The sequence below is a fragment of the Phoca vitulina genome, unplaced genomic scaffold, assembly GCF_004348235.1.
Source record: "Phoca vitulina isolate PV1807 unplaced genomic scaffold, GSC_HSeal_1.0 scaffold1, whole genome shotgun sequence".
Taxonomy (NCBI): domain Eukaryota; kingdom Metazoa; phylum Chordata; class Mammalia; order Carnivora; family Phocidae; genus Phoca; species Phoca vitulina.
The window spans coordinates 6616603-6643335 of record NW_022589704.1 but is presented as its reverse complement, the minus strand read 5'-3'; the positions used below and the strand labels follow the sequence as shown (position 1 = coordinate 6643335).

At 46.1% G+C, this 26733-nt stretch overlaps 1 protein-coding gene across 2 annotated transcripts in view; it reads left to right on the top strand.

The window, feature by feature from the left end:
• The window catches only part of TRPM8 (transient receptor potential cation channel subfamily M member 8), a 111099-nt gene that overhangs the window by 79223 nt on the left and 5143 nt on the right, over positions 1–26733 (top strand). For both annotated transcript variants that reach the window (XM_032395253.1, XM_032395166.1), the window contains exons 18-25: positions 2628–2719; positions 3842–3983; positions 5038–5209; positions 6351–6528; positions 16259–16449; positions 20849–20948; positions 21998–22031; positions 26529–26621. In XM_032395253.1, the coding sequence (XP_032251144.1) occupies positions 2628–2719; positions 3842–3983; positions 5038–5209; positions 6351–6528; positions 16259–16449; positions 20849–20948; positions 21998–22031; positions 26529–26579 (960 nt within the window). In that variant the 3' untranslated portion in view covers positions 26580–26621. The remainder of the gene's footprint in view (positions 1–2627; positions 2720–3841; positions 3984–5037; positions 5210–6350; positions 6529–16258; positions 16450–20848; positions 20949–21997; positions 22032–26528; positions 26622–26733) is intronic.

Genomic DNA, 26733 nt, shown 5'->3' with positions numbered 1-26733 from the left:
AGGTGCAGTGTGAAGGATTGCCCAGGTGCAGTGTGCGGTGTTGCCCATGTGCAGTGTGCGGTGTTGCACAGAGCAGGGACACTGAGTAGAGGGAAGGGTGTGCACGTGGGCAGGCACCTCAGGGAGGGAAGTGGGCTATAAAGGTGCCTGGGTAAGGTACACACTTCCCAGTCATTCCGGGGGCCTGCCGGGAGGAGGTGACACCCACAGGTTCTGGCTGAGTCCCCCTATTCTGTCTACGGGTGATGTTTGAAGGTTAGGGTGATAACGCGGGCCTATAGCTTTGAGCAAATGTTTCTTTTCTTTCCTTTTAAACATCATTTTGAACAGACTGGTTTAATTCAGCAGTCTTGTGTATTAAGGCGATGATTCGGGAGCGCCTTGGGCTGAGGGCTGGGATCGGGGATTCAAGTCCAGCTCTGCTGTGGGAGAGCTGATCCTGCAGTCTGTGAGCCGGGCCGCGGGACATGGCCTCCAAGAGTCTCCTTGTTCAAGGAATCTGACGCTCGGGGTCGCTGTTTCTCTTCTGGCTGCAGGCTCCCGCGGCTGGAATCCTCAGGTTGCTTTCCTCTGCTGACCTGGCGCTGTCTTAATGAACCTAATTCACACTTGTTAGGAGAAAAAGAGAACCGAACAGGATGTTACCTGTTGTAGCTTGTGACTGGGTATCACAAAACCTACTCTCCTTATGTCTCCTTCCCTGGGGGCAGATGTAATGTACGGAGTTGAAATTTTCCACCAAGGCAGTTCATAGGTACAAATGCCCAGTAATCAAATTGTGGATGTTTATGTAACATGAGACGAGTTGCACCATCCCTTTGTGGAAAGCGCTGTTCAGTCTTAAGGCTCACTGAATCCCCAAATCCTGAAAGATACGGCGAAATGTGGTTCTGGTATTTTATGAATATAGCCTCTCTCTGTCATTCCGTTCAGAAAAAAGGCCTCTATTCATAAAAAAAAATGCTTTCTCACTGCAGTGGTGACTCCAAGCCCCAGAATCGATCAATTTAGGGTTTTTCCCATCGCTCAGGCCAGGCTTCTGAAAGGCTGAGCCGGGCTGGGGCTGTGGCTTGCCCTGTACGTATCTGCCTCCCGGACCAGGGTTTTGGAGGGGGAGCGGGGGGCAGGTAGGGCCTGTCCCACCTGCTCTCATTTCGCAGATGGTTCTTGGTGGGTAATCAGTGAGACTGGGACCACCCCAATGGACGGTGAGGGATGCTGACTTGGTTTCTGGACCCACCCGTTCAGCCATCCCACAGAGGAGCGTGGTCACCACCCTGCGGCTGGGAGAGATTTTATTTCCTTGGGGCTTGATTGCGTAAGGCCCCCATCACCTTTGTCCACCAAAGCTGCTGTTTGCATTTATAAATGAAGAAAAGGAAATACTTCTTGAGAAATGGATGATGTTTCTTGAATCCCTTCCAAGTCTAAAGTTGTAGGGTCTCTGTGGGATGTAGGGAAGCAGCGTAAGGCTCAAGATGAAACTCTCTGAGACCCAGAACCCCTGAGGCTGACACTTGCTGGCCGTCTGCCTAGGGCAAGTTCCTTAGCTTCTGTTTCCCTATGCCTTGTTTTCGGGGACAGAATAGGAAACGTGATATCTGAGTATCAGATGGACCCATAGGGGTGCGTTCATTTAGTGAAATCATAAGGTTCGAGCTGATGACACTTCCTTGGTGTTGGTTTCTTGCCTCGCACGAGGCAGTATGCTGGTTTCCTTACCTGAGCTCCCTTGGGCTTTGTCCCAGCTCCCCTCCAGTCCTGACCACGTTTCATTTTAAGGACGTCTAATGACTGCCTTTGTCTCGGGGCCGGTAGCTTCCTTGAGAATTCCTGTCGCACCTAATCTGACGTCCTGTGTGCCAGGAGCCCGGCACAGGTGTTTGGAATCCTGTGGGCTCTCAGTACATGTGTTTGAAATGGACGGACGAACGAGAGGGTCAGAGGTGCCCCCTGGAAGCCCCAGACCCGGCAGACAGATCACCAAGAGGCTGTCCAGATGCAGTCTTCTCCTGGATCGTCCTTTCTCTGTTTATCTCCTGACATGCTTTCTTCTAAGAAATCATGACAATTACACACACATGATGAAAGGATCACTGAGGCACACTGTTCCCGTCAGTCATTTCTGCAACCTTATCTGCTCTCACAAGTGCCACATACAATCCCTGTGTGCAAATTAAAAAAAAAAAAACTTTCTATCAAGATGTTTTATTGCCATGTGCCAAAAAGTATTTATGATAAATACACAACTCTATGATGACAACAGTATGGCTAATACCCTCTAGAGTTGTGCAGTGCACAGCTTACACCACTGTACTGGATGGCCTGGGTATTCCACATTTGCCCACACAGGTTGGGCCCACTGTCTGCAGGTTCATCTTTAAAGAACAGTAAGGATGCAGGAGTCCCTTTTCTGACTTTGTCAGCAACACATGCATAACGGAACAGCAAGTGTGCAACCTACTTTCTAATCCCCCTGGAATATCTTGGGGCATGTGGTAGGGCATACTGTCGGCTCAAAAAGGATCTGGGAAAAAAAAATGTGTGAACATTTAAAAAAAAAATCTGGAAGCAGTTGATGTTTCCCAGCTGCTGATGTTCTCTCTCTGTCCCTTTCCATGCTGCAGTGGTACATGAATGGGGTGAACTATTTTACTGACCTGTGGAATGTCATGGACACGCTTGGGCTTTTTTACTTCATAGCAGGCATTGTGTTTCGGTAAGTAGGCCTCACCACCTTTGCCAGTTTCAGGTGCTTTTGGATCTTCTTGGGTGGAGAGGTGAAGAAAAGATCTTTGATGTCTCAAGCCCAAGATGAGCCTGTTTCCCCATTCTCCCCCATTTCGAGATTATTGCAAACGCCATTGTCTCGGCCTCTTCGAGACACAGCTTGGTTGGAATAAAGTTGCATCTCCTCTCTGCTCCCTCTTGGTGATCTATACTTGAGAAGTTCTTGGCCGTGTTTCTCTTGGTGCGTACAGAATTACGGGAGATGGTTAGAAATTGAGGAGAGCCATATAATCTTTGAAAATGCACTTGTGCTTGGCTGCTGGCTATGGAGACTGTCCTCCCAAAGCCAGAGTACAGGATGAGAAAAACCAGTCTAGAATCACCATTGAAAAGCAATGTGTACTCCATGTGGTAGAGAAATCGAGGCACGCCCAGACCGTGGCTTACATTGCCCATGCCCGCCTCCCTCCAGGCCTGCCTTCCCCCAGTAGCTTCAAGGTAAAGCTCCTGGTCATACTTGAGCTGCATGCATGGTGTCCCCTCGCAGAGAAGCCTGACTCTTCATATTTACGCCTACCCATGCTCACTCTGCAATTTGAAGTGAGTAAAAACTCACTTTCTGCTTGGGTTCAGCATTTGAACCACATAATTTCTAGAGAATTCCAGGTAGAAGGCATATATAGCTTTCAATGAACACATTAGCAGGGGGTCAGCTAATCAAATGATCTGGCATCAATGAGGTAAATCTAATTACGGGAAACCTGGCAGAGCCACTTCCCAAGCGGTTGGGCGGGGATGGGGATTGGGATCATTATAGGGGCTGCAGGGGCCAGGAAGTTAGCGATAATGTGATTGGGTTCTTGCAGTAGCAGTGTTCGCGGATGAAGGATTCAAGGGCAAGAACCTCTGAAAGCTCTATCTTATGCAATGTCATTGTTGTCCTGGAGGCCATAGGAGCAGAAGACCAGAGACTGACAGGTGGTGTCCTTGGCCTGTTTCCACTCACTCCCAGGGCCCCGACTCTGTTTCTTCGTGTTTGGTTATTTTTAAAAACAAAATTTTGAACTGTTTTGTCAATATCTCACACATTCTGCTCCCCTTCCTTCCATAGGCTCCACCCTTCTAATAAAACCTCTTTGTATTCCGGACGAGTCATCTTTTGCCTGGATTACATTATATTCACTCTAAGGTTGATCCACATTTTCACCGTAAGCAGAAATTTAGGACCCAAGATTATAATGTTGCAGAGGATGGTAAGAACGGAGAATATTTGTGGTTGTCATTCACCTTGCTAGAACCAGAGTTCCTTCCATTGTCGGTAGAAGGGTTTTGCCCATAGACATGTCACAATTGGTAAGGTTTGATTTCCTTGATGTGTTTTTTGTCAGGGGCCTCTCTCCCAGCTTAAAATTTAACAGAAGATGACTAGTAGGAGCAAGTGGTTGACTAAGGGCAGTGCTAAGAAAGATATCTATTCAGATTTTACTCTTTACCAGGTGCTTTCATTTGAGTCACATGAGGCAAACTGAGTCACAGCTCAGTAAGAGCATAGGCAAGATAGGGATGTTTATACCCATTTTATAGATGTGGACCATGGAAGTTAATATGTTTGTCTGGAGGTGTGCAGTGGATTAGGGCTTCAATTCTATAGCCACGTAGTATAGTTATAGGATTAGTGCTACCAGCCCTGTTTCATAGGGACATCCAACACCGAAGATGTTGGTTTCCTAAGCTTGTTTTCCAGATGACCCAAACCTCCCGTGCTTCTGTCTTTAAATCAGATGGGCGTTTGGATTAGCTCATCTGGAGGTTGCTTTCCAACACTGAGGTTCTTTTGAGTTTGTGGTTTTAATTCAAAGCATATCTGAGACATCAAGTCACCATGAAGTCATGCTGTGCGTGCAAAAAGTTAAAAAATATGAAACTGTGCATTCTTGCCTCATAAAGATAGTTTTTATTTTCTTTAGAAAAAGCACTGAGGACACAATGTAGGGATTTCAAGAATGGGAGCACGATGAGAGGTAGAGAAGGACAGGTACTCTGAGTTGGGTCCCTCTTTTGCTCTCAAGCCTGTCTCTCATCCAGAAAGTGTCTGTTGCTGAGCTGGTTTGGAGACCTACAGGCAAAAATGCATCAGTTTTAATTCTGAAAGATAGATGTCCCAAGACCCCAAGGTGGCAATGGCCATTTTTAAAATTAGCAAGAACACTGGGTGACTAGAACCTCCGCCCTTCCCTGGGGTCAAATGAGCAGACGAGCCGCCGGGGGGAACACACCTGACTCCATTCTCTTGTCCTCTCTTGACAGCTGATCGATGTGTTCTTCTTCCTGTTCCTCTTTGCGGTGTGGATGGTGGCCTTTGGTGTGGCCAGGCAAGGGATCCTCAGGCAAAACGAGCATCGCTGGAGGTGGATATTCCGCTCAGTTATCTACGAGCCCTACCTGGCCATGTTCGGCCAGGTGCCCAGCGATGTGGATGGTGAGCCTGACTTGGCCTGGGAGGGGACATCTGGGAGCAGGCGGTTGCTTCCAGAACCAGACCCCAGGGCTCCCTGCTCTGACCCACAGCAGGAGTTGGGCCAACACCATGGAGTGAATGCTGACCCGCACGACCTTTTCTTTGTGTTTGAGCGGGATTTTTACTCCGCCTTGCCAATGTGCCCAACAATGTTAGTCTGCAATTTTGAAACTTCTTGAAAATAGTGTTTCTTATGTTTTCAACAGCGATGTGGCAATTGACAGCAATGAACCTCACTAGTGTAGAAATGGGCGTTGTGAGTTGTACTCTGTTATATAACTGGGTGCCCATTTATTTCCGAAAGAGCAGTATTGAAAATTTTGCTCGGGAACCTGGAATTTCAACTTCTGGCCTCCGCCTCTTTTAGAGGCAGGATAATGTGGTGCAGATGACATCGATGTGCACGTGCCCGGTTTACGTGAGGAAAGTGCAGGGCACATGGAGCCCAGCATGTGTCTTGAGTGAGCTGTCGAAAGCATCTTTATGATGCTGACAATAGCCTGGGCTTCTCATGTTCTGTCCTGCCAGGACACGATGATCCCGGTGTTTCCCCTGCCCTACTGGTCGCATTTCTCAGCTCCCTGGTGTTTTTTCCATTATCCTTTTGGCCTCAGGCTGTCCTGGACTCTTCTGCTACAGCCTCTTCCAAGACCTTAGCTCTTTTCCTGTGCCCCGAGGAGAAGGCATGTCGTTGGCATTATTTCCCTTCTGCACGCTGTACTCGCCATTTTACCTGAGGGAGCGCATTTCGTCCTCAGGAACCCTACACCTCAGTGGCTTTAGTCCTATGTGAGGACTTGGACTTTCTCCAAGGCCTCCAAGGCCCCCATTCTAGGGTCTGTCACTACTATTCACACAGTTGTGCAAATCCTGTCCTTGACATCTCCTATGATTTCATCCCTCATCTCCAATTCATCAGCTCGTCTTGTTGATTTTATCTCATCAACGTCTATGGAACCCAAACACTTTTTACCATCCCCACCACTCCAAGCCCTCCTCAATACGTGATCATTGTTTTGTGCCCCCTGCCCCACCCCGGGGTGCTGTGGTACTGCCCCCTCCAGAGGGTCCTCGCCTTGCCTTTTGGTTTCTACATCCTCAGGCACCACGTATGACTTTGCCCACTGCACCTTCACTGGGAATGAGTCCAAGCCACTGTGTGTGGAGCTGGATGAGCACAACCTTCCTCGGTTCCCCGAGTGGATCACCATCCCCCTGGTGTGCATCTACATGCTCTCCACCAACATCCTGCTGGTCAACCTGCTCGTTGCCATGTTTGGGTACGTGCTTTGTCATGAGTTTCTCGGGTGTTCATGGTGTGGCAGGCCGTGTGCCAGGCGGGGCTGGAGGAACCAGGAGCAAGGCCATGAAGGCCCACCCTTGAGCAACTTGTGTTAGAGCTTAGGGGACTGGTGGTCTTGGGGGGGGGTGTGCAATCTTAAAGGTACCATATTAAAAATACAATATGTCCCTATTTGCCATGCTGTAAGCTTATATGACATCACAGCCAGGTACTGTGACACGTTCCAGCATGTTCAGACCCTGTATGTCTAGCATGCATTCAGTTGTCTCCCTGAGTGCCACGATGTGGGCGTGGTGCTGATGCAGCGCAGCTCCTCCCCAACCTCCTTGTTTTCTGTGGACTCGGTGGTGTGGATTCTAGGGTTTAAAGGACTTAGCCTCTAGTTAGTTGCTGCTTTGAAATTTTTCAGTTTTTTAAAATAATTTTTTAAAAAGATTTTATTTATTTATTTGAGAGCAAGTGAGAGAGTAAGTGAGAGGGAGAGAGAGAGAGAATGAGCATGAACAGGGGTGAGGGGCAGAGGCAGAGGGAGAAGCAGACTCCACGCTAAGCAGGGAGCCCGAAGCGGGGCTCGATCCCAGGACCCCGGGATCACAGACCTGAACCGAAGGCAGACGCTTAACCGAATGAGCCAGCCAGGTGCCCAAAATTTTTCAGTTTAAATACAGATCACAAGAGCAGAGTCAGAAGAGTGACTTTCTTTTGGGGCTCATGTCTAATGAGGTGGAGGGAGAATATGATGGTTAATCTAAAAAAATTTTATTGCCTTTGGCAGCTCTCCTTACTACTTTTAGAAAATCATGATTTTCGTTTCCCTTCATCTTTCTTCGGAGGGTTTCCCAGGGCTCCAGGGGTAGTTAAAGTGCGAGCACCATAGTATGTTGCTGCTTTAAGGTAGGTAGCCATTTTGAGTACGTGATCCCAGCACAGACAGACAGAGAGACAATTTAGCAATGAAATATCCTTGTTAAACCTTGGGGTGGAAGAGAAACAGTCAGAATCAGAAACCGAGAAACTATGAAAGACAAGATAAACACTTTTGATTTCATAAAGCAAGTGTTGAAGGTAAAGGTTTGATCTCAGATGAAGTCCACTGATAAGTGATAGAATGGCGGAAATGTGTGGTGGCCAAAGACTTTAGATTCCTAATGTAGAAAGAGCTTCTGCAAATTGGTAGCAGAAAGAAGACCCAATAGAAAATTGGTGGAGTAAGTGCAGTCTGGAGAAGGAAAATTCAAATGGCAGAAAATCACATGAAAAGGGGCTCCATCTTGTTGATGGGAAGGGCCTGATGAAGCCAACAAGATGCTGGCCTAGGACCCATCAGATGAACAGAAATTTTAAAAAGCCATTTGTGTTGGGGATGAGGCTGGGAAATGGGCATTGCTGCTGGCGATGTGAATTGCCTCTAAGTCTGTGGAAAGTGATATGAAAAGAGTTATTAGGAGAAAAAACACACAAATCTTTGACCCAACTGTCTCGCATCTGGGATTCTATTCTAAATACCTATGTACAAAGATGCATGTTGGTTCATTGTTTGATGCCTGTTGATAGTGTGATGGTTGAATAAAGCTTGTTATAGATGACTGAGTTTTGTGCAGGTCTTACAAAAGGTAGACCTCTATTTAGTGACTTGAAAGGATGATATTTTGTTAAATATAAAAAGCAAATTGCAGACAAATTTTTATGGTATAATCTCATTTCCTTCCAGTAAAGAATAAGAAATGAAAAGAATCAAGTATGTATTTCACTTGTTACAGTGATCGTATATTGCTTTCGGAGTTTAGAAGAAAAATAAGAAAAAGACAGTTGTCACATAGAGCCCTGGGCTCCTGAGAGACACAAGGATTGTGGATGAGGGTCAGTGGACTCCCTTCGCACCGGGCTGGGTGGGAGCACGTGCCTCTGGGGACGTCACCCACCTATCAGGCTGAGCAGTGAGTGGCCATCTGGTCTTCAGGTGTACAAAGAAGCCCTCCTCAGTCCAACCTCTACACTGTCATGTTTCTAAAATGTCATTGCTCTACTTAAAATTCTGGAAGGGTTTTAGTATTTCCCTATAGCTCTCAGGGTAAATTTCAGGCTCTTCAGCTTTTTCCCAAGGCCATCCCTGACCTGGCTTTTGAGCACACCCAGGCATCTCACTGTCTGTCCCTGGGAGGCACCCAGGTGTCTGTCCCGAAACAGGGTGATCTGTCACATCTGACTCTCTGCAAGTGCTGGTCCCTCTGCCAGTGATTACTTGCTCCATCTTGACTGTCTCTTGCCCCAGTCCTGCTGGCCTTTTAGGGAGCTACGCATCATCCTTTGCCTGAGTGGTCCCCAATGCCCTCCCCACTTTGTGTAGAGACTCCTTGCACCCCTTGTGCAGTGACAACCTTCTCTCCTTCTGGATGGTATGTTCTAGAGGATGGAGATTAGGTCTGTCTCAGCACCTGGCACCTTGTGGGTTGGATGAGTGAGAAGAACAGGGCTTTTCCCGTGTTTAGTTCATTATTCAGTTATCGCTCAGGAGCCTGGCTTCTGGGTCTCATACTCCCTGAGAAGCACCAGTGGTGAATAACAGACCAGCAAGGGCTTCATTACATAAATGTATAACGTCTGTTCCGTGGCAGGTGCCTGGGCCACGGAGATCATGTGGCTGTTATTTCCACGTGGACTTAAAGAGGGAATGGGCTACCTTCTCCATCACCACCTCCAGCTGGTGGCCAGGTGACTCAGGAGTCAGGAAGCTAGACAGCGTCCCGGTCTGAGCTGCAGAGACAGGTGGCAGAGGCTAGGTGATCAAGTGTCCATGTGAGAGCAGGAAAGGAGGGCAACTCCCAAAGGTGAAGCTAAGGCAGAGAGGAAATGGGATGGTGTGGGGTCCCATCTTACAGTGATGACACACCCTCATGACCTTTACATCAAACACTGGCTAGACCCTATGAAATCTGACCACGGAGATAATTTCCACAGAAATTAAACAAAAGGGCCGACAGCCCCCAGTGCCAGACAGTTGAGCTACACTAATTTGGTAAATCTCAGAGAGGCACCGAGTAGAGGATTACTTAGAGCTGTCCTGAGTCTGCGTGCTGTGGGATGTTCACAAAAGCCCTTCTCGAGGACCACGCCACATGGGTAATCCATTATCTGCATCACAATCATGAACTGATAGAACTTGGAGCCAGGAGAGACTGGAAGCCAGCCTGTCATTTTCATGTTGAGGAAGTGGATGCCGGGCAGCCCCACGTCCACGGCTCTGGCCACACTGCTGTCCATTCAAGGCTGGATGCAGTTCTCCTCCTCACGAGACCCCAGCCACGGCATGGTACCTTACTGTCGCCCTATTCAGCGTTTAGGTGTGACAACTTGGGGCATCCCTTCCCTGGGGGGGCCTTCTAGAATAGTCCTGGGTTCAACCAGGGGCCTTTTCTTTGTTAATGCCTGTCCTGGGAACTTGTGAGCACCTAGAGCCACTCCCTTACCATCCTTGGGCTAAATCATCAGAACGCTGTTTCTGATGGTGGTGGTCATTGTTCTGGGCTTTGTGAGCCCACGGCCCCAGGCTGCGACCCCTGTCTGGCACCACATCCAAATATTCACGTAAAAGCATAGCCATGCACAATGGCAACCTTATGAACTGTAGTGTAAATGCGCACTTGGGAATTTTAAAGCAGTGTTGGAGTGCTCTCCAGATGGTATTCAACGGGGAGAGGTAATGGATGTAAACCTCTGTGATTATTCTGCATTACAGTTATCGATCACAGGCCCTGTGGGGCTTATCAGAGCATGAAGTGAACTTAGTCAGTAGATGACTCTGGGTCGTCTCGACACGCAGCTGATGCTCGCGGGCACCATGTCCTGGAGATAAATCCACCCTGTGCGTTTCTTCCAAAGATGATGGGTCAAACATGCTCTGATTGAGGATAATTTCTGTGACCCAAATATCTTTTAAGCTTAGGAAAAATATGTGTTCATTATGAATACACAGAAAAATAGAAAAAAGGAAATAATCACCTGGTACCCACTAAAGGTTTGGTGCCTCTTTACCCGGCTAAGGAGAGCTCTTGAAATGGATTAAAAAAAAAAAAAAAAGGGCAGATAGTGTGATCGTAAGAAGAGCTCATGTTTACTGATACTCTTCTGGGCCGGGCTGTCCAAGTGCCCATCATGGGCTACCTCACTTAATTATCGATCATTTTTGTGTAGGTGTGACTTTCTTATCATTTTACAAATGAGGAGTTGGAGGCAGAGAGAGGTTAAGTCTCTGCTGTTAAGGGAGTTGATGGGCACATAAACAGATACGTATATAATACAATAAATAATATGATGTAGTGTAGCAATATAATGTAATAGAATAGAACACAGTATCATATAAGCAGCCCTGAAAAGGCTGTTACAGGGACTACGGCGCACAGGGGGCGGTTAGGAAGCGAGACAGAACACTGGGGGCAGGGCTAGGGTGAGCAGCCCCGATCAAAGGAGACATTTGCTCAGAGGACCCCTTGCCGGGAGCCCAGAGCCCAGAGCCCGGCCCGGGGGGGGGGGGGTGAGGGGTGAGGGTGGGAGGGCGAAGCAGGGGGAGATAAAGCTAGTCTGGGGAGAATCAGCCACCTAGGAAGGTGGAAAGGTAGGCAGGGGCTAGGTTGTGGGGTGTCTTTTATGCCACGTTAAAGAAGTTGGACGTTTTCTTGCAGGCGGAGGGAGATCTCATGGGTCTTTAGACAGGTACCCGGCTCGGTCTTAGTGGTGTGAGTCTGATAGCAAAATCCGACAGGTACCCGGCTCGGTCTTAGTGGTGTGAGTCTGATAGCAAAATCCTAAACCGAGTTAGCACTCACTTCAAAACTCAGTGTGGTGAGATCTCTGTCTGTCTTTTACTGTTGACCTTGTACCTGTTTTCTTGATGCTGTGGAATGAGAGGGGAACCAGGATGTGCACGATGGGCCTGCACAAGTCGGGGTCCCCAGGGCCACAGGGCAGCGCTGGCCGGATATCGCCGGCGTGTCGGGGAAGGAGGAACAGATGGAAAACGTATGAAATCTGTGAAAAGCTTACAGGAGGTGTTTCCTGATTGAAATCTAGCTGGCAAGTCTCTCGTCTTTCGATTTATTCTAAAATTCTGCCATTGTTTTAGCAACTACTTTTCTTTTGTGATTTTTTTTTTTTTGCAGACTTGACATTCTGTTCTGTTGATTAGTCTATTTTGGTTTTTACTACCAAATGGCTTTAATTACTGACTTTAAAAAAAAATTATTTTTACATCTGTTGTATAAGTTCCTCTCATTATTCTGATGCAAAACTCCTTTTGGCTTTTCTCATATATTTAATAATATGGAGGGGCCTAAGGCTCATCTTCTGAAATCCTTTTTTCTTTCCCCTTCCGAAAAAAAAAGAAGTCTTGTGAATTTTATTGTGATGATGTGAACTTTGCAGAATCGTTCAGGGGAAGCTGGCATCTTTAAAAAATGGTATCTTACCATCCAGGAAAAAAAAATGATGTGATTCTCTATTTACTCAAATGTACATAGTTTGCTGGTGATGTTTAATGGTTTTATTCCTATGGATCTGGAAGATTTTTGGTTACTTTTCTTCCCAGACGTTTGTGATTGTGAGAAAGGTATTTTTCTATTATTTTTTTTTAATAAGTAATTTTTGATATGTAGGAAGGGCATTAAAGTTTTGCTTATTTATTTTAGAACAAGTCTCCTTACTAAATTCTTTTTTTTTAATTGTGTCATGGAGGTTTCCTCATATTTCTTATTTATTAACCTCCTTTCTTTTTCTCCTACTTCTTTTTTTTTTTCTAATCAGAAATGGATGTTGAATTTGTCAGAAGACTTTCTAGCAACTATCAAAATGACATTTTTCCTTTTGATCTATGATGTATTATGAGAATGATGAATTATATAAATGATCTTAATACTTAGTCATCCTCTGTTCTTTGGTCATGGCATATTATTCTTTGAACGTACTGCTGGATTTCATTTACGCTCAAGGCTATCTGAGTCCTGAACATTTGTTATCTCTTGGTAACGTTTTCAGTGTCAGCAACTTTCTGAAACTTCGTCTCCCTGTGGGGGGCTCCTGTCTCCTCCTGTCCTGCTCAGAGGAGGGTGCTCAGGGGGTCTTAGGGGCCCGAGTCCAGTGGCATCACCACGCTGGGTAGCAGAGAGCACAAGATATCACTGGAGTTGTGGGGTCAGAGGGGACATTGTGTTATTCTTCTCGGGGAAGACTCTGGATGGCCAGGGGCTGGCAGGGAGACTCCCAGGGCCTGTTGGGAGAGATGGTCTCTGAGCTGCTCTCGACATCTGGGTTTGCTGAGGGCTGTGGGCATGTTTTGGTGCCAGAATGCTGCCTTTCTTCTACAGAAAAGGGAGACAGTGTCTCAGGAATATAAAAATGATTTTAACAAAGCAGTTTGAGGCAGTGCTCAATTATCAGCCTTCCCTGGGGAACCCGCGTGTCTTTGGCTGAGGCCGGAACTAATTTGGGGGAGGGGAGAAGAGAACGATTTGGAAGCTGCTTTCATATGGGGAAGGTGGGCCTCAGTATAAATGAACCTCAGCATGGCCAGCCCCAGAAATGTGTTATTTATGCAAAGCGGCTTTGGGGTATTAATGTCCAGTAATCGGCTAGCTCACTCTCAGCCCCTGGGATGTGGATAAGGGTTTTTACTGTTTGCCCAGGAAAGGAAGGCAGCTGGCTGGATCCACCTGTGCCCAGAGGTGCAGAGGAAGTGGGGTTTCCAACAGGAGGCCACTGGGTTGTACCAAGGGACACAGTTGGCCCCAATCCATTCTAGACTGGGGATTGGCTGGCGACATTTTCTGTGAGGGCCAGCTAGGGTCTTCGCTTTGGCTAGATGCCAAGCACTCATCCCCACCTCTCTGCTTTGGAAGGGCCATTCTAAGCTGACGATCCCTGCAAAACCGTGGGGATGGGCTGGAGTTAGCCCCCGGTCCCAGTTTGTCAATCCCTTTTCTAGATGACCTGGAAGACACGAGATGTTTTCACTGCCTCTGAGTGACCAGTTAAGCCAAGATGCAAATCTCTTCCCACTGGAACTCTTCTCTCGGCCGAGGAAGGGAGGGAGGCCCACCGGCTGGAGAGGTCGGCTTCCCCTGCTCTTAGCATGCTAAGTGTACCTCCCTGTTAATTCCTTCCAGGTGGAACCTCAGAGAACAGCATTTGATGGATTAAAAAGGACGCTATTGCTTTTTTGTGTTGGCCTATTAAGTTGTAGGCAAGGAAGGGGCAGTCAGTAGATTTCATTTTTGACTAGATATATTAGTATTTTAAGACACTCCCAGGAACAATAATTTGAATGGTGACACTTGTTCTGTGGCAAAGTAATAGACTGATTTCTGGCAAGTTCTTAGCCTGGACTTCATGAGTCTGGGGTGTGCCCACCATTGTCCCCATTGCAGTGAGGGGCCTGCAGTATCCTTGGCAGACAGAACCAGTGGGGACTAGCGAGGACAGACAAAGGTGTTGGAATTAGCCTCAAAGCAACCTGACCTACATTGGGAAGATACCGCAGGCTCACTGCTGGATTCACTCCGCTACACTCTCATACGTACAGGACTGTTTCTCACCTAAAAAAAATCTACCACATAGAACTGACATGAGAATCAGTCAAGCAGCCATTTTGCATGCCGAGTGGAGGAGCTTACGTGCAATAGATGTTCAAGAAACGTTAATTCCTTTCCCTGCAAAGACTGCGCCCTGGGGTTGAGTTTTAGGTGTTGAAGGGGCACCAGCTGCTAACACCTGCCCTGCACAGAATCCGGGATCTGGGGCGTCCCATTCATCAGTTAACTCCCACATGAGCAAAGCCAAGCTTATAAGCAAAGCCATAATTGTGATGTGTGTAGGTTAGTGTTTTGCTTGTGTGTATGATCTTTTCTTAGTTAAAGATAATTAAGTCTTAGATCGTAACATACCATGGGGCAAGAATGAGGTCTCACAACAAACAGATCTGGCTCCTCTGCCTGGTCACCTCATTCGGGTTTGGCCTGTGAAGTTTTTACCCAGAATTGGGAGAATTGAATGCATCCCCAGTCAGGATTTGCTTATAGGAGGTTTCAAATGTTGGTTGCTCCTTCTTTGACTCTCGAAGGGGTGATTTGATATCAGCAATAAAAGTATCTTGGATGGTTGAACTTCACAAATGGTAAAATGCTTCCTCGTTTTCTTTAATTAAGTAGTCCAACCGAATCCTTTGGAAATAGGGCATAACTCAAAACATTTCATGCTCCACTCCGTAAGGCGGCAAGGCAAACAGACCCTGGGCTGGATTGCAGGGTCCAGGTCCTGGCTTCATCATTTCCTAGTTGGGAGACTCAGACGATATTTGCTTGCTATGCCTCAGTGTCCTGATCTGTTCATCGTAGATGATAATAGGACTTACATCCTCTGGAGAGTTGTTTGCAGATTACATCATTAATGTAAGTAGGCTGCTTAGAACAATGTCTGGTACATGATGAGCATTAGCTACACTATAGTTGGTTTGACTTGTAACTGATAAATCAGTGGCACAATAAGACATTTTTCTGACCAATGGACACTTTTTCTAATTATGTAAGTAATTCATGCCCATTGTGTAATGCTTGGAAAGCAGACAACAGAGAATAAAGAACATTCATGATGTGTGCCGGGGATGAATGACCACTGTTGATGATGGGTTTATTTCTCCCCGTGACTTACGATTTATGTACTGAGATCATGTTGTAAGTATGAGTTTGAGCCTAATTATTTCACTTAACATGTATCAGAAGCATTTCCCCAAAGTACAAAAATTATTCATAATCATTATTTTTAAGGGCAGGGTAATGCAATCCTATTGATTAACCATAATGGGTGATACATTTTCTTAGTGTTAAGCATTTCCATTGTCCCATTCTGTTGAGGTGGGAGCTTGGAGCTGCTGTTACTTTCAGGACTATGGCAGACAGCTGTGGGTATATATCCATTTATATATATTTTTTTCTCAGTAACTCCTTAGTCTTAGATTTCCAGAAGTAAAGTCATTGGATCCAAGGGACGAACATTTCTAAGGCCCTTGATAAATATTAACAAACTTCCTCCGCAGTTTATTTACAATTAAACTCCCATTAGCAATGTATGAGGGGCAAATTGTTCCAAAGAGAGTCCACACCTTTGGCCTCTTTGTGGCTAACACAGTAACAGACTAACGAAAAAAGGGAATCCTTGAAAGCTCTTGAAGTAAAGCATTTTTTATTTTATTTTATTTTATTTATTTTTATTTTTATTTTTTTTTAAGAGTTTATTTATTTATTTGAGAGAGAGAGAGAGAGAGAAACAGCATGAGAGGGGATAGGGTCAGAGGGAGAAGCAGGCTCCCCGCCGAGCCGGGAGCCGGATGTGGGACTCGATCCCAGGACTCCGGGATCGTGACCTGAGCCGAAGGCAGTCGCTTAACCAACTGAGCCACCCAGGCACCCTAAAGCATTTTTTAAAGTTCACCAGACAGCCTTTTTTTTTTTTTTTTTTTTTTGTGATAAAAACAAAAACCCAAGTGGAAGAGTGCCCAGCGCTGAGCTGTCCTTGCCCCGGGCTCTGTGGGGCTCATCCTCTCTTCTGGGCTCAAGCTGCCCCAGGAATTACTTGGTTATCAATATTACCATGCTTGCCAGGGACATGAGGAGGCCCGTGGAAGGCTGAGGCTCACTCTTCTCTCCCCCCACCTCCCCGGCCAGCTACACTGTGGGCACCGTCCAGGAGAACAACGACCAGGTCTGGAAGTTCCAGAGGTACTTTCTGGTGCAGGAGTATTGCAACCGCCTGAATGTCCCCTTCCCCTTCGTGGTCTTCGCCTACTTCTACATGGTGGTCAAGAAGTGCGCCGGGTGCTTCTGGAGGGAGAAAGACGCCGAGCCTTCCGCCTGCTGTGAGTGGCTTATCGGTCTGTGCCGGGGGTCAGGAGCAGTGATTTGTCGCAGGGGAGCGCGCCCGGTCCGCGTGGCCGCAGGAAGGCATTACGCACTGTGGGGTCCCCGCGCATATCTGTAGGTTTGTAAGGATCGGGCACCGGCCAGCCCGTGAATGACGCAGCAGGGAAAGAGTAGATTAAAGGAGCGTGGCAGATCTGCTGGGACGGTCTCATTCTGGGGCAATGGCTTTCGGGGCGAGCATCATAATAACGTAAATAGGACATGGAGCAAGCATGATTCATGGGAGGGTGTCAAAACCCGACTTTGTGTTTGCTTCTGGGAGATGTTAGCCCTACTCCAGCAGAGCTCATGACTTTTCTGGCCGCTCCTAGGGAAATAGGAAATCTTACAATTACTTTACTTTAATCAATACAGTCTGTCTATTAACCAGCCGCTTAATTGCCATTCAGGCTGGGGGCGGGGGGGTTGTGGGAGAGACTTCCCTTTTTGCTGCACCCCCTCTCAGCTGACACAGTGGTCAGGAAGGGGGAGCCGTTGGCTTTTTCCTCTCTTACTCCCCTTCTCTGCCACCCACCAGCTGCTGTCGCTGCCCCGCTGTGGGTGGGAGCACAGGGAGGAAGGAGGAGAAAGAAGCAGAAAGTCTCTTCCAGAAACAGGGGTACTGTTCTGGGCTGGCTCCATGCTCTCTGACCTGGCACGTGTGTAAAACTGATCCTTTGTTGTGTGGGCACTTGGTGGGCCCTTCAGCTGTTCCCCGGCCGGCCCCTCGCCTCTGAGGACTTGGCAATCCTTTCTCTGGTGGCTGCATCCCCTGAGCCTCCGAATGCCGGGGGGCCACACTGCACACACTCTCCCTGATGGGGACCCACTTCCTTCTGGAAGGTAGGAATGTCCACAGCTCGGTTGGTTCTCTCTCTCCTGTGGCTACCCACCACCTTAGCTCTGACAAGGACTGAGGTGCAAGAGGGTCCCCACCCAGCTCCCTCTCCTCACCCCTGCTGGAGGAGCCAGAATCTGTCACTGTGGGAGTCTCGTCACATTCGGGCACCCCATCCTCAGGTACAGTTGTCTTCCCTGCACCAGGCTAGGTTTTCTTAACACCTGATCCTGGGGCCACTGAGCCGGACAGAGCACAGACATGTTTCAACCACATTAAGCAGGAAAGAAGGGAGAGGCCTATTTTTATTCATTTGGATGTTTGGACACAGAAAAAAAGATAGAAAGGGTACTGCCAGCCCATTAACTTTGACTTCTAACCTCAGATTTAAGCCAGGGGATCTGGCTCTGGGGTGGGCTGGGGTAGCCTCTCCATCACCCACAGCCCCGGAGCTCATGCACTGGAGGGACCATGAAAATCTTTACATTTCTTTTAAAAATCAGAAGAAAAAGAATGAACTGTTAGGTCACAAACTTTTAATTTAGGAAAGCAAAGCATGAAAAGGCATATACCCTATAGCACATACAGAAGAAACAGTGTAAGAGGAGTCGTCTTGCTCAAGGCCTGCCTTCCTTTGCAAATACATGCTTGGTTGTGGGGGTACAGTTACCAACAAAGTCACTTGACAGCTGGGCTGCTCAGGCCATATTTTTACTTGAACGGTTCTAGAGAAAAAACTAGCAATGGATAAAAGTTGCAGGGAGGAAGACTTTGACTTGGTATAAGTTTAAAACAAAGTCCACCAATTCGTGCTATCAGGAAATGAAATGAATAGCTCTGTGAGGTCGTGAATCCCCACGACTGGCTGAAGTCCATCTGGGCATGGGGGGACAGAAGGGCTATAGGGAATGAAGGTCTACTCTCCAAAGGTACACTGTGCTCAGTCCAGGATCAGTGGAACCAGAGAACTCAGTGTATAATTAAGGACAAATCCGTCTTTTGAATATGGGGTTGAGAAGGCAGGACAAAATGCATTATGTTCCCCTCCCAAACTTATTTAATGATTAAGCACAATAGGAACATAAAATGGGAACAAATTCCCCAATTTGGCCATCAAATGGACAGGAGCTTCAGTTTCAGGAGGCAAACAGGTCAGAAACAAACTCTGTGAATCTGCATGTGTTTCCCTGATGGGCCCTGGGAGAATGATGTTCTTAGAACCATTTGGAGAAATAGGTAATGTAAGCTGTTGATGCTCCCTCTCTTCGAATAGTTCTTAGTCTCAGGAAGAAATAAAGAAATAGAGGGAATGGGTTGACCATAGCAGGGCAGGTCCTTCTCCACCCAGCGTGCAGTGATGACAGAGATGGGGAGCCGAGAGCCCCCCGTTTACGCATCAGAGACTTCTGGAAGTGCCTGCTCACCACACATTCATTTGCTTCTTCCTGAGGATCACTAATTCCAGAAACCGCAGCACTCTGTGGTTGGCAGAGTCTCTCGTGGTAATTCACTTCCCAAATTCACTTTGCATTTGCCTGCAAGTGAGGAGGACATCATGGGATTTAAGTTCAAAATTGTCCTTCTTTGAAGAAGAACGCAAGATTTTTCAAATAACTTTTCAGAAAACATAGAATCAAAACTTCCATTTTGGGTATGTTCCGGTGACATCCTAAAGTAATCATGAAAAGGTATGCTACCCAGTGATCTACTTTTATAAAATATATTGCTTTCTATGATTAAAAAGTATACATATTCATTATAGAACATTTGAAAGCTATAGAAAAACACAAATAAGAAAGAGCCAAGAGCACATGTAACTCACCACTCAGAGATAAATATTGCCAACATAATGGTATCTATTCTATTATTTTTGTGTGGGTGTGTAATAATTAGGTTGTTCTGTAAACACATATTCATAATCTAATCTGTTCATTTGGCTAATGATACATCATGAACATTTTCCATATCCTTAAATATACATCTATATGACAGTTCTGAACTGTAGAGTATCCCAGCCTGTGGTTGCGCCATATTTAATGTAACCAATCCCTTGGCATTAACGTGGAGATCGTTTCAATTCTTTCAGTATCACACAGCGCTATGATAAACAGATGCCTACCTTTTTTAGCACATCAATGACTTTTTTCCTTGGAGTTATTTATAGGAGAGAAATTTCTAGATAAAGGTATGCACAGGTTTAAGTCTTTTGATATCGTTGGCCACCTTCCTCCTCCACCTTCTCATCCATCATGCCCGAAGGCTGTAACAAATTTACAGATTTTTTCCCAGTATATGGGAAGCCTGTTTATCCACATCTTTGCCCACACAGGCTATAGCTATTACTGTAGACTCTGCTAATTTTCCACTTTGGTTGGTGAAAATGCCATGTCATCATCTCAATAGCATTGTTTTGACTGCTAGAGAAGTTGGCCATTTTTTCCTGGTCATTAGTCACTGTTGCTCTTTGGCTATCTGTGTTCAGGAGCGTGTCGATCCTTTCCATGTTCATTTTTAAGTACTGCTATTGGGCTTCTGCATACATTTTAGTTTGAGGAAAAGACATTGGAAATCACTTGGCTAGGAAAAATACAATTAAAAGAAATTCAATTAGGGATTAATTTCTATAAATCTGTATTTGTTATGTAGGATTTGCTTCAATCCTGTCACTTGCCTTATTGGCTCTTTGATTCCCAATTAATTCTTTTTAAATCCAGGAAGATCTTATAATTTAGAGACAATTTAAAAACAAAACTTGATAGATTTTTTTTCTAAGTAGACACCTGCATGAACATATGTGCTTTTCTTTCCCCATGAATTCATATGGAGGATTGCTGTCCAACGCACCAGTATCTGAAACACAGGTGCCCTGGTGATCTCTTACTTTGCTTGCCTTCTGTAAGGCCCAAGTACTGCAAGAAACTGGACTGAGAAATCTTGCTGGAACATGCCCCTTAGCCAATTTTATAGCAAGCCCTGTCTTAGATGAAAGGAAAAGACTAGACGTAAGAATTTTCCTTGAGGTCCACACCCAGACTGCATGATGTCCAAGGCTTATTTTCCTCTCCTCCAAAGTTCCTACCCCGGTTTTAGGCTTAGAGTAGCAATCCGTCAGTAATTCTCCAACTGAGTGGTTGATTTAGCATTTTTATGTCATCCAAATGAAAGAGGAGCACATATAAAACGTGAGGACAAAATTCATTAGTGAAATGATTTTGCCAAGTCACAAAACACACAGACAGGCTTTAGATTGATCTCTATTTAGAATAAAGATTGCATTCCTATTTCATTCAGGCAGCTCCAATTCCTCATTGTTACCAAGAAATTCATTAACATTCCATTGCTCTGCTGTTGTCACCAGTAAGGAACATTACTCAGATCAGCCTGTGCGGGACGAATCTAATTCTTCTGGCTCTGGGGTATCACAAAATGACTAGCAGGTGTTGATTTAAGAGGTAAGGGGCAAATGAAACAATTTGAATGTGGTGTGTTTTTTTTTTTTTTTTGTCTCATTATTCAAGGTTTCAAAAATGAAGACAACGAGACTCTGGCGTGGGAGGGTGTCATGAAAGAAAATTACCTTGTCAAGATCAACATGAAAGCTAATGACACCTCAGAGGAGTATGTTCACTTCTGCTTTGCAAGGCTCCCCTTGCATAAGTTGGCAGAACATAAGTAGCTTATTTGTATAAACTCTGTAAAGAGAATTTACAGCAGAAAGAAATAGGACCAGAAAGATATTACCTAGGCAATTGAAGATGACAAGCACGTAAGTGTGTGCCAGCCTTTCAAGAAGGGCAGAACCACCCACCTGCCATCCTGATTGTCCTCCAAGGCCCTGGGGAAGAAAGAGGTATTTTGGGACTGCAGGTCAGGGCCTTGGAACCAGATAACAAGAGCGTGCAGCCATGGCAGAGGTGGATTCCGGGGAGACCCACAGATCATGGGCAATTGGCATGATCTTGCAGGTGCTGCACACATGTCTCTGTGAAGAAATAGAATCGAGAACCATTTGGTAGATCTGTTACAGTTGTCCTTGAGAAGTCCTGACCATCATTTATGAATCACATGGAGTTGTTATAAATGTCCCATAGAACTAGATAAGTCACAGCTAAATCCATAGATGGTCCCCAAGTAATGTGTCATGCATGGCCTTCACGCGCGTGCCCTTCTTATTATGCACGTTAACATGGTTAACGGTCTGATGTCACTCTTACTGAGAGCTCCAAACATACCTCAAAATTTACTTTAACAAAGAAAGAGTAAATGTAAGTACACCCAAGCCCTGTGCTAAGTTCAGCACAGCTACTGGGACACATGGGATGGATGGCGTGCTCTTTATCTTTGAGTAACAAGGTAGACTCCCTAAGCTCTTCTCCGTTCCTGGACTCTGAGATCTTGATTTTGGAAAGGAGGGATGGACCTTACTGCCCTCTCAGCAGAGGTATCATGTACTTGCTGTACTGCTCACTGGGGTGAGGGTGGGATTCCCCTTCATTTGGGTGTTGGGGAGAAAACTGCAGCTGACATGGATTTAGTTGAAAATGAAACTAATCTGTGTTTTGTTCTTTACAAGACTGTAAAATGGCATCTAATAGCCTTTTCTCTCCCCCCTCCCCCTTCTCTTGTTCTCTCTCTGTTTTTTTTTTTTTTTTTTAACTTCTTTGAAGAATGAGGCATCGGTTTAGACAGCTGGATATAAAGGTATAGTTCTGATAATAGTTTGGGAAACATTTTTTTAAAAGTCTGTGTTATCTGGGGTGCCTGGGTGGCTCAGTCGGTTAAGCGTCCGACTGAGTTTCAGCTTGGGTCCTGATCTCAGGGTTGTGGGATCGAGCCCTGGGTTGGGCTCTGCACTCAGGGTAGAGTCAGCTTGAGATTCTTTCTCTCTCCCTGTCCCTGTGCCCCTCCCCCTCCCCACTTGCCCTCCCTGCTCATGTGCCCTTTCTCTTTCTCAAAAAATCTGTGTTATCTTTGAGATTTCAGATAGAGGCCAGTGGTTGTGGTCTGAAAACAAAAGAAGTTAATTATTTAAAAAAAAAGATAGAAGTGACCCTGTTCCATATTCATCTTTCTTCATTCACTGAGTAAGGTCTGGGTGCTGGATGGAGCTGCTTCTCAGATGCTCCTGGCCCCTCTGGACGGTAGTGCTGGAGTCCCATTCCCATGATCTCTGAACTCTTTCATGTCTCTGTCGGACCCAGGGCCCCTTCTTCTCTTTCTCTCAGCTGTGAAAGCAGGTGTGAGATGCTTGTAGTTACAGAAACACCAGCGAGGCTCAGAAGAGCAATTTGGGAGCCTATGAGCCTCTGTGCTTGTCTTCGATGCCGCTCTAATTTGCTAGCTATTTAATTTGAAGGGCACTGCAGATGTACGAGTATACATGTGAACATTAGGCGTAGGGAGAGTGTGCCCACATCCACCCTGAGCTGGGTGGCCAGAAATGATGATTAGGTTTAGCAGAAATTACAATTGACTCATAAATACTGGATCGCTGTTAGGCTCTGTGGAGGAGATGATATCTGGTATTTTATCATGGTATTTTGAGACGAGCATCCTGGGTGATGATAGCCACACTCCCTCCCAGTGCTGTGTTGTTTGGTGGCTGGACAGTACCCCATCAGGTGAGGCAGAATCAGGGGCACCCAGTGCCTTGCCTGGACCAGTGGGGTCTCAATGAACATTTGCTGAGTGAATAAATGACCCAAAGTTGCCCCTCATGGAGCTCTTACATAAGAATTTATCCAGTTCAAACTTTCTTGGTTATTTATGTATTATTTACCACCAGCATTCTTAAAAACCAAGGCTGTGTTTTCCTAGGCCTCATCTCTTGAAGCCCGGTCCTAACAGGATGGTATGCCTTCCTGGTCCCCCTGGAGTAGCTCTTCTCTTCCTCCTGAGTCTTCGTCTCCTTTCCTTTCTCTGGAACGGCCAGCTCTATACATTGGAGTCAACTACTCAGGAGGATCAAATGCTTTGCTGCGTAACAAACAACCCCTACACTTCAGTGGCTTCAACCACCATTTTATTTTGTGCTTGCTTTCTCTTGTGGGCCAGGAATTTGGGAAGAGCTCATCCGGGCAGTTCTGCTTCATGTGGACACAGCTGGATTTCTTGGGCTGGATTCAGCTGGTGACGAGGCCAGGATCTGGCATCTCAGTGCTCGTCCATGTGGCTTCTCTCTCACCCATGACGTTTGATCCTTGTGGCTTGGGCTGGTCACCGCATGGCGGTCTTGAGGCAGTCCCCCTTCTTCCAAGAGTGAGGAAACAGAGACTGCCATTGCTCTTGAGGTCTAGGCGTGGACCTGGCGTGACATCACATCCACCAGAGTCTATTGATCAGAGCAGCCACGGGCCAGCCTGGATTCGGTCACTGGCCTCTTGAGGTGGGAGTGGGACTGGTGGACAGGCACAAAGGAACCATCGGCAGGCGTCTTTGGGGACTCACCATCACACAATAGTGTATCTTGTTACAGCTTCTCTCATCCTGATGTTGTGTTGTTGATCATTCATGGAGGGGCTGGGAAGATTCCTATTTGATTGGAGTTGAGTGCTGTACATAAGTGATCATGCTAGGATGTATATCATGATTATAATCAATGGAGAGGGAAAAGAAAAGTGCTAGGTATGTTTAAAGATTATAGAAAATTTAGCGAATATTAAGAGAATATATGAAAGAGGCAATAGGAGATAGTATTCTAAGTATTTGTATTAGAGACATATAGTATGTGATAAATAATATATATCCTCATATGATAAATTCACTTTTCCACCTCATGGATTTATATTTACATGTATTGTCTGCTGCTTCTGTGCCTAGGCCACATAGTACATAATATTTACCGAGCACCTGCGATGTGCCAGGCATGGGGCTAAGTGCCATCGAAGCAGATGTGGCCCCCCCCAATGTCATGAATGGACCCCTTTGTGAAGCAGTGTGGTTATAGGAGCTGAATTGTGCAGGATTCAATGGCAACAATGATTTCCAATGCAGTATCTGGCACGCATTCCACAGATCGCCTGTGTCTGCGTCAGCAGGGAGCAGGGTCAGCAGCTGTGAAGGCCCTGAGTCCAGAGAAGCAGGGAGAGTTCCAGGCAGCGACCGAGGGGCAGCGTGAACTCTGAGTGGGAGGAAGTGGGGGCGGCTGGGCCGCCCTGTGTGGGAACGTGCTTCTGTCCAGTTGGATTTTATCCCTGTGCAGGGGAGGCCTCTGCAGAGTTTTAGCCCGAGAGGGGCACATCTGGTGGACTCTTTCAAAGACCCTCCGAGCCATCGGGGTGGCCGCAGAAGAGCAGCTTAAACAGTCTGGTTTGGCAATAGAGGCCCCCTGGACTTGTCTAGGTGTGTGTTTCTGCAGAAATCAGGCTATTTTGGGTTGTGGTGTTGTGTTGTTTTTACTTGTGGTCTCACTTGGAGTGGCTTTGGAAGGAGAGAGGGGCAGGGCTGGAGCCTCAGCCCTCCTGGAGTCCACCAGGCCTGGGTCAGAGGTCATCGGGTGAACCAGGGCACTGGACGAGCTGACCTGACTCCCAGGGGCCACGCTGTTTGCAGACCGAGACCTCCTGACCACTGAGGGGCTGGCGATGACACGGTCAGTGGGGACAGTGGGCCTGAGCTGTGGGGGTTGTGGGAGGTGGGGGCTGAAGAGGTTGCTTGTCACTGAAAGCACAGTTTAAGGCTGTCCACGCACATGTGCAGGACAGGAGTCCCCAGGGCCCTCAGAGAAGAGCTTGCAGGTTCTGTCCCCTTTGCATGCTCCTGGCTGTGGAGCTCAGCCCCTTTGCTTGTTCCTCCCAGAAGCCCACCGACGCCATGTATTTTGTAGGTTTGGGGAGAATCTGGGTGGGTCCCAGGGAGGCCTCAAACTGTGTGGGATTTCACTACCTTTCTCCCTGCTTCTCGTCCTGCTCCCCTGCCCCCCTCTCCTCTTTATTCCCTCCTGGATCCTGTACCCCTCCCCTCCTGAGCAACAAAAAGTCTCTCTTTTCCATATACAGAGAACTTTAGGGATCATCACCTGTTTGTTGAGCAAGCTCTCAGAATCTTACGTCTGCTTTAAACAGCTTATTGAAGTCATCCTACCACCAACAAGTACAGGGCTCTCACCAAGCCCCTCCAGCGAATAAAAAATTTCTCCATCTCATTATACCCGAAAACAAAGTCAATTCGCAATTGACCTTAGGTCTGTAAGTAGGGATCTTACTAGATCTTCTTTATTTTAGGCAGCTATTAGCCCTTATGGATTCTTTTTGTTCTTAGAAAAAAAAGAAAAAGTTAAATGAAGAGATTATTACTGGAAATAAGCCCAAGATAAACACAGATTTTTTTTTCCTTGAGCGAGAAATATGGCAAGTTAGAAACCAACTGTATTGAAATTGCACTATGTCCATGAGCTTTTATCAAACATACCGATAAGGTGTGTAATTTAGAACGAGCTTCATTCATCTTGTGTCATAAGCTTGTGAAAGATGCATGTAGCGAAAATAATTTTATTATGCCTTTTACTTAAATTGTTTTACTATTTATACTTTTTTGTGAGAGTAGAAACTTTGGTTGCAAATATTTGATTTATTAGTATTGTATCATATTATTATTATTTTTAAATATTTATTTATTTATTTGAGAGAGAGAGGGCGCGAGCGTGCCCATGAGTGGGGGGAGGAGCAGAGGGAGAGGGAGAAGCAGACTCCCCGCTGAGCAGAGAGCCTGACTTAGGGCTTGATCCCAGGACCCTGGGATCATGACCTGAGCCAAAGACAGACACTTAACCAACTGAGCCACCCAGGCGTCCCTGTATCATATTTTTATTAGTATTATACTTCTACCAAAGTGAAACATTGTCGGTATCTTATAATTTTATTAGTGTTAATTACATATGCCATGATTATTTCTACATAGTATTTCTCTGTGTGGTTAAAACCTGTCATTTCTATGTGAGAACCATTACTGATTTGCCTTTGAGAAAAACTCACACTCCTTGGTGCTGATGAGTATTTGCTAGTGACATGATTTCAGAAAGTAAGCAGTGGGCAGGGTCCATATCACCTGCCATGCATTCTGCCCTGTTCCAGGATGCGCCATACTTGCTGCTTAGTATCTACATCTGTTTCATGGAAAAGCCATAGAGTAATCATTTAAATCATTGACAGTTGGAAAATTTATCTTAAGACCAGTTCTATTTTTTTTCCCCTTTCCAAGATTAATGATCTCAAGGGTCTTCTGAAAGAGATTGCTAATAAAATCAAATAGAACTTCATGGACTGTAATGGAGAAAAATCTAATTATACCAAGGTAAGTCATGTTAATAAGCTATATTTTTGCTCTGAAAATTTACATATTTCAAGACTAATTTAAAATCATGGTATTTTTTTCTTCATTGTTTTATTTTCCTATATTACCAGAT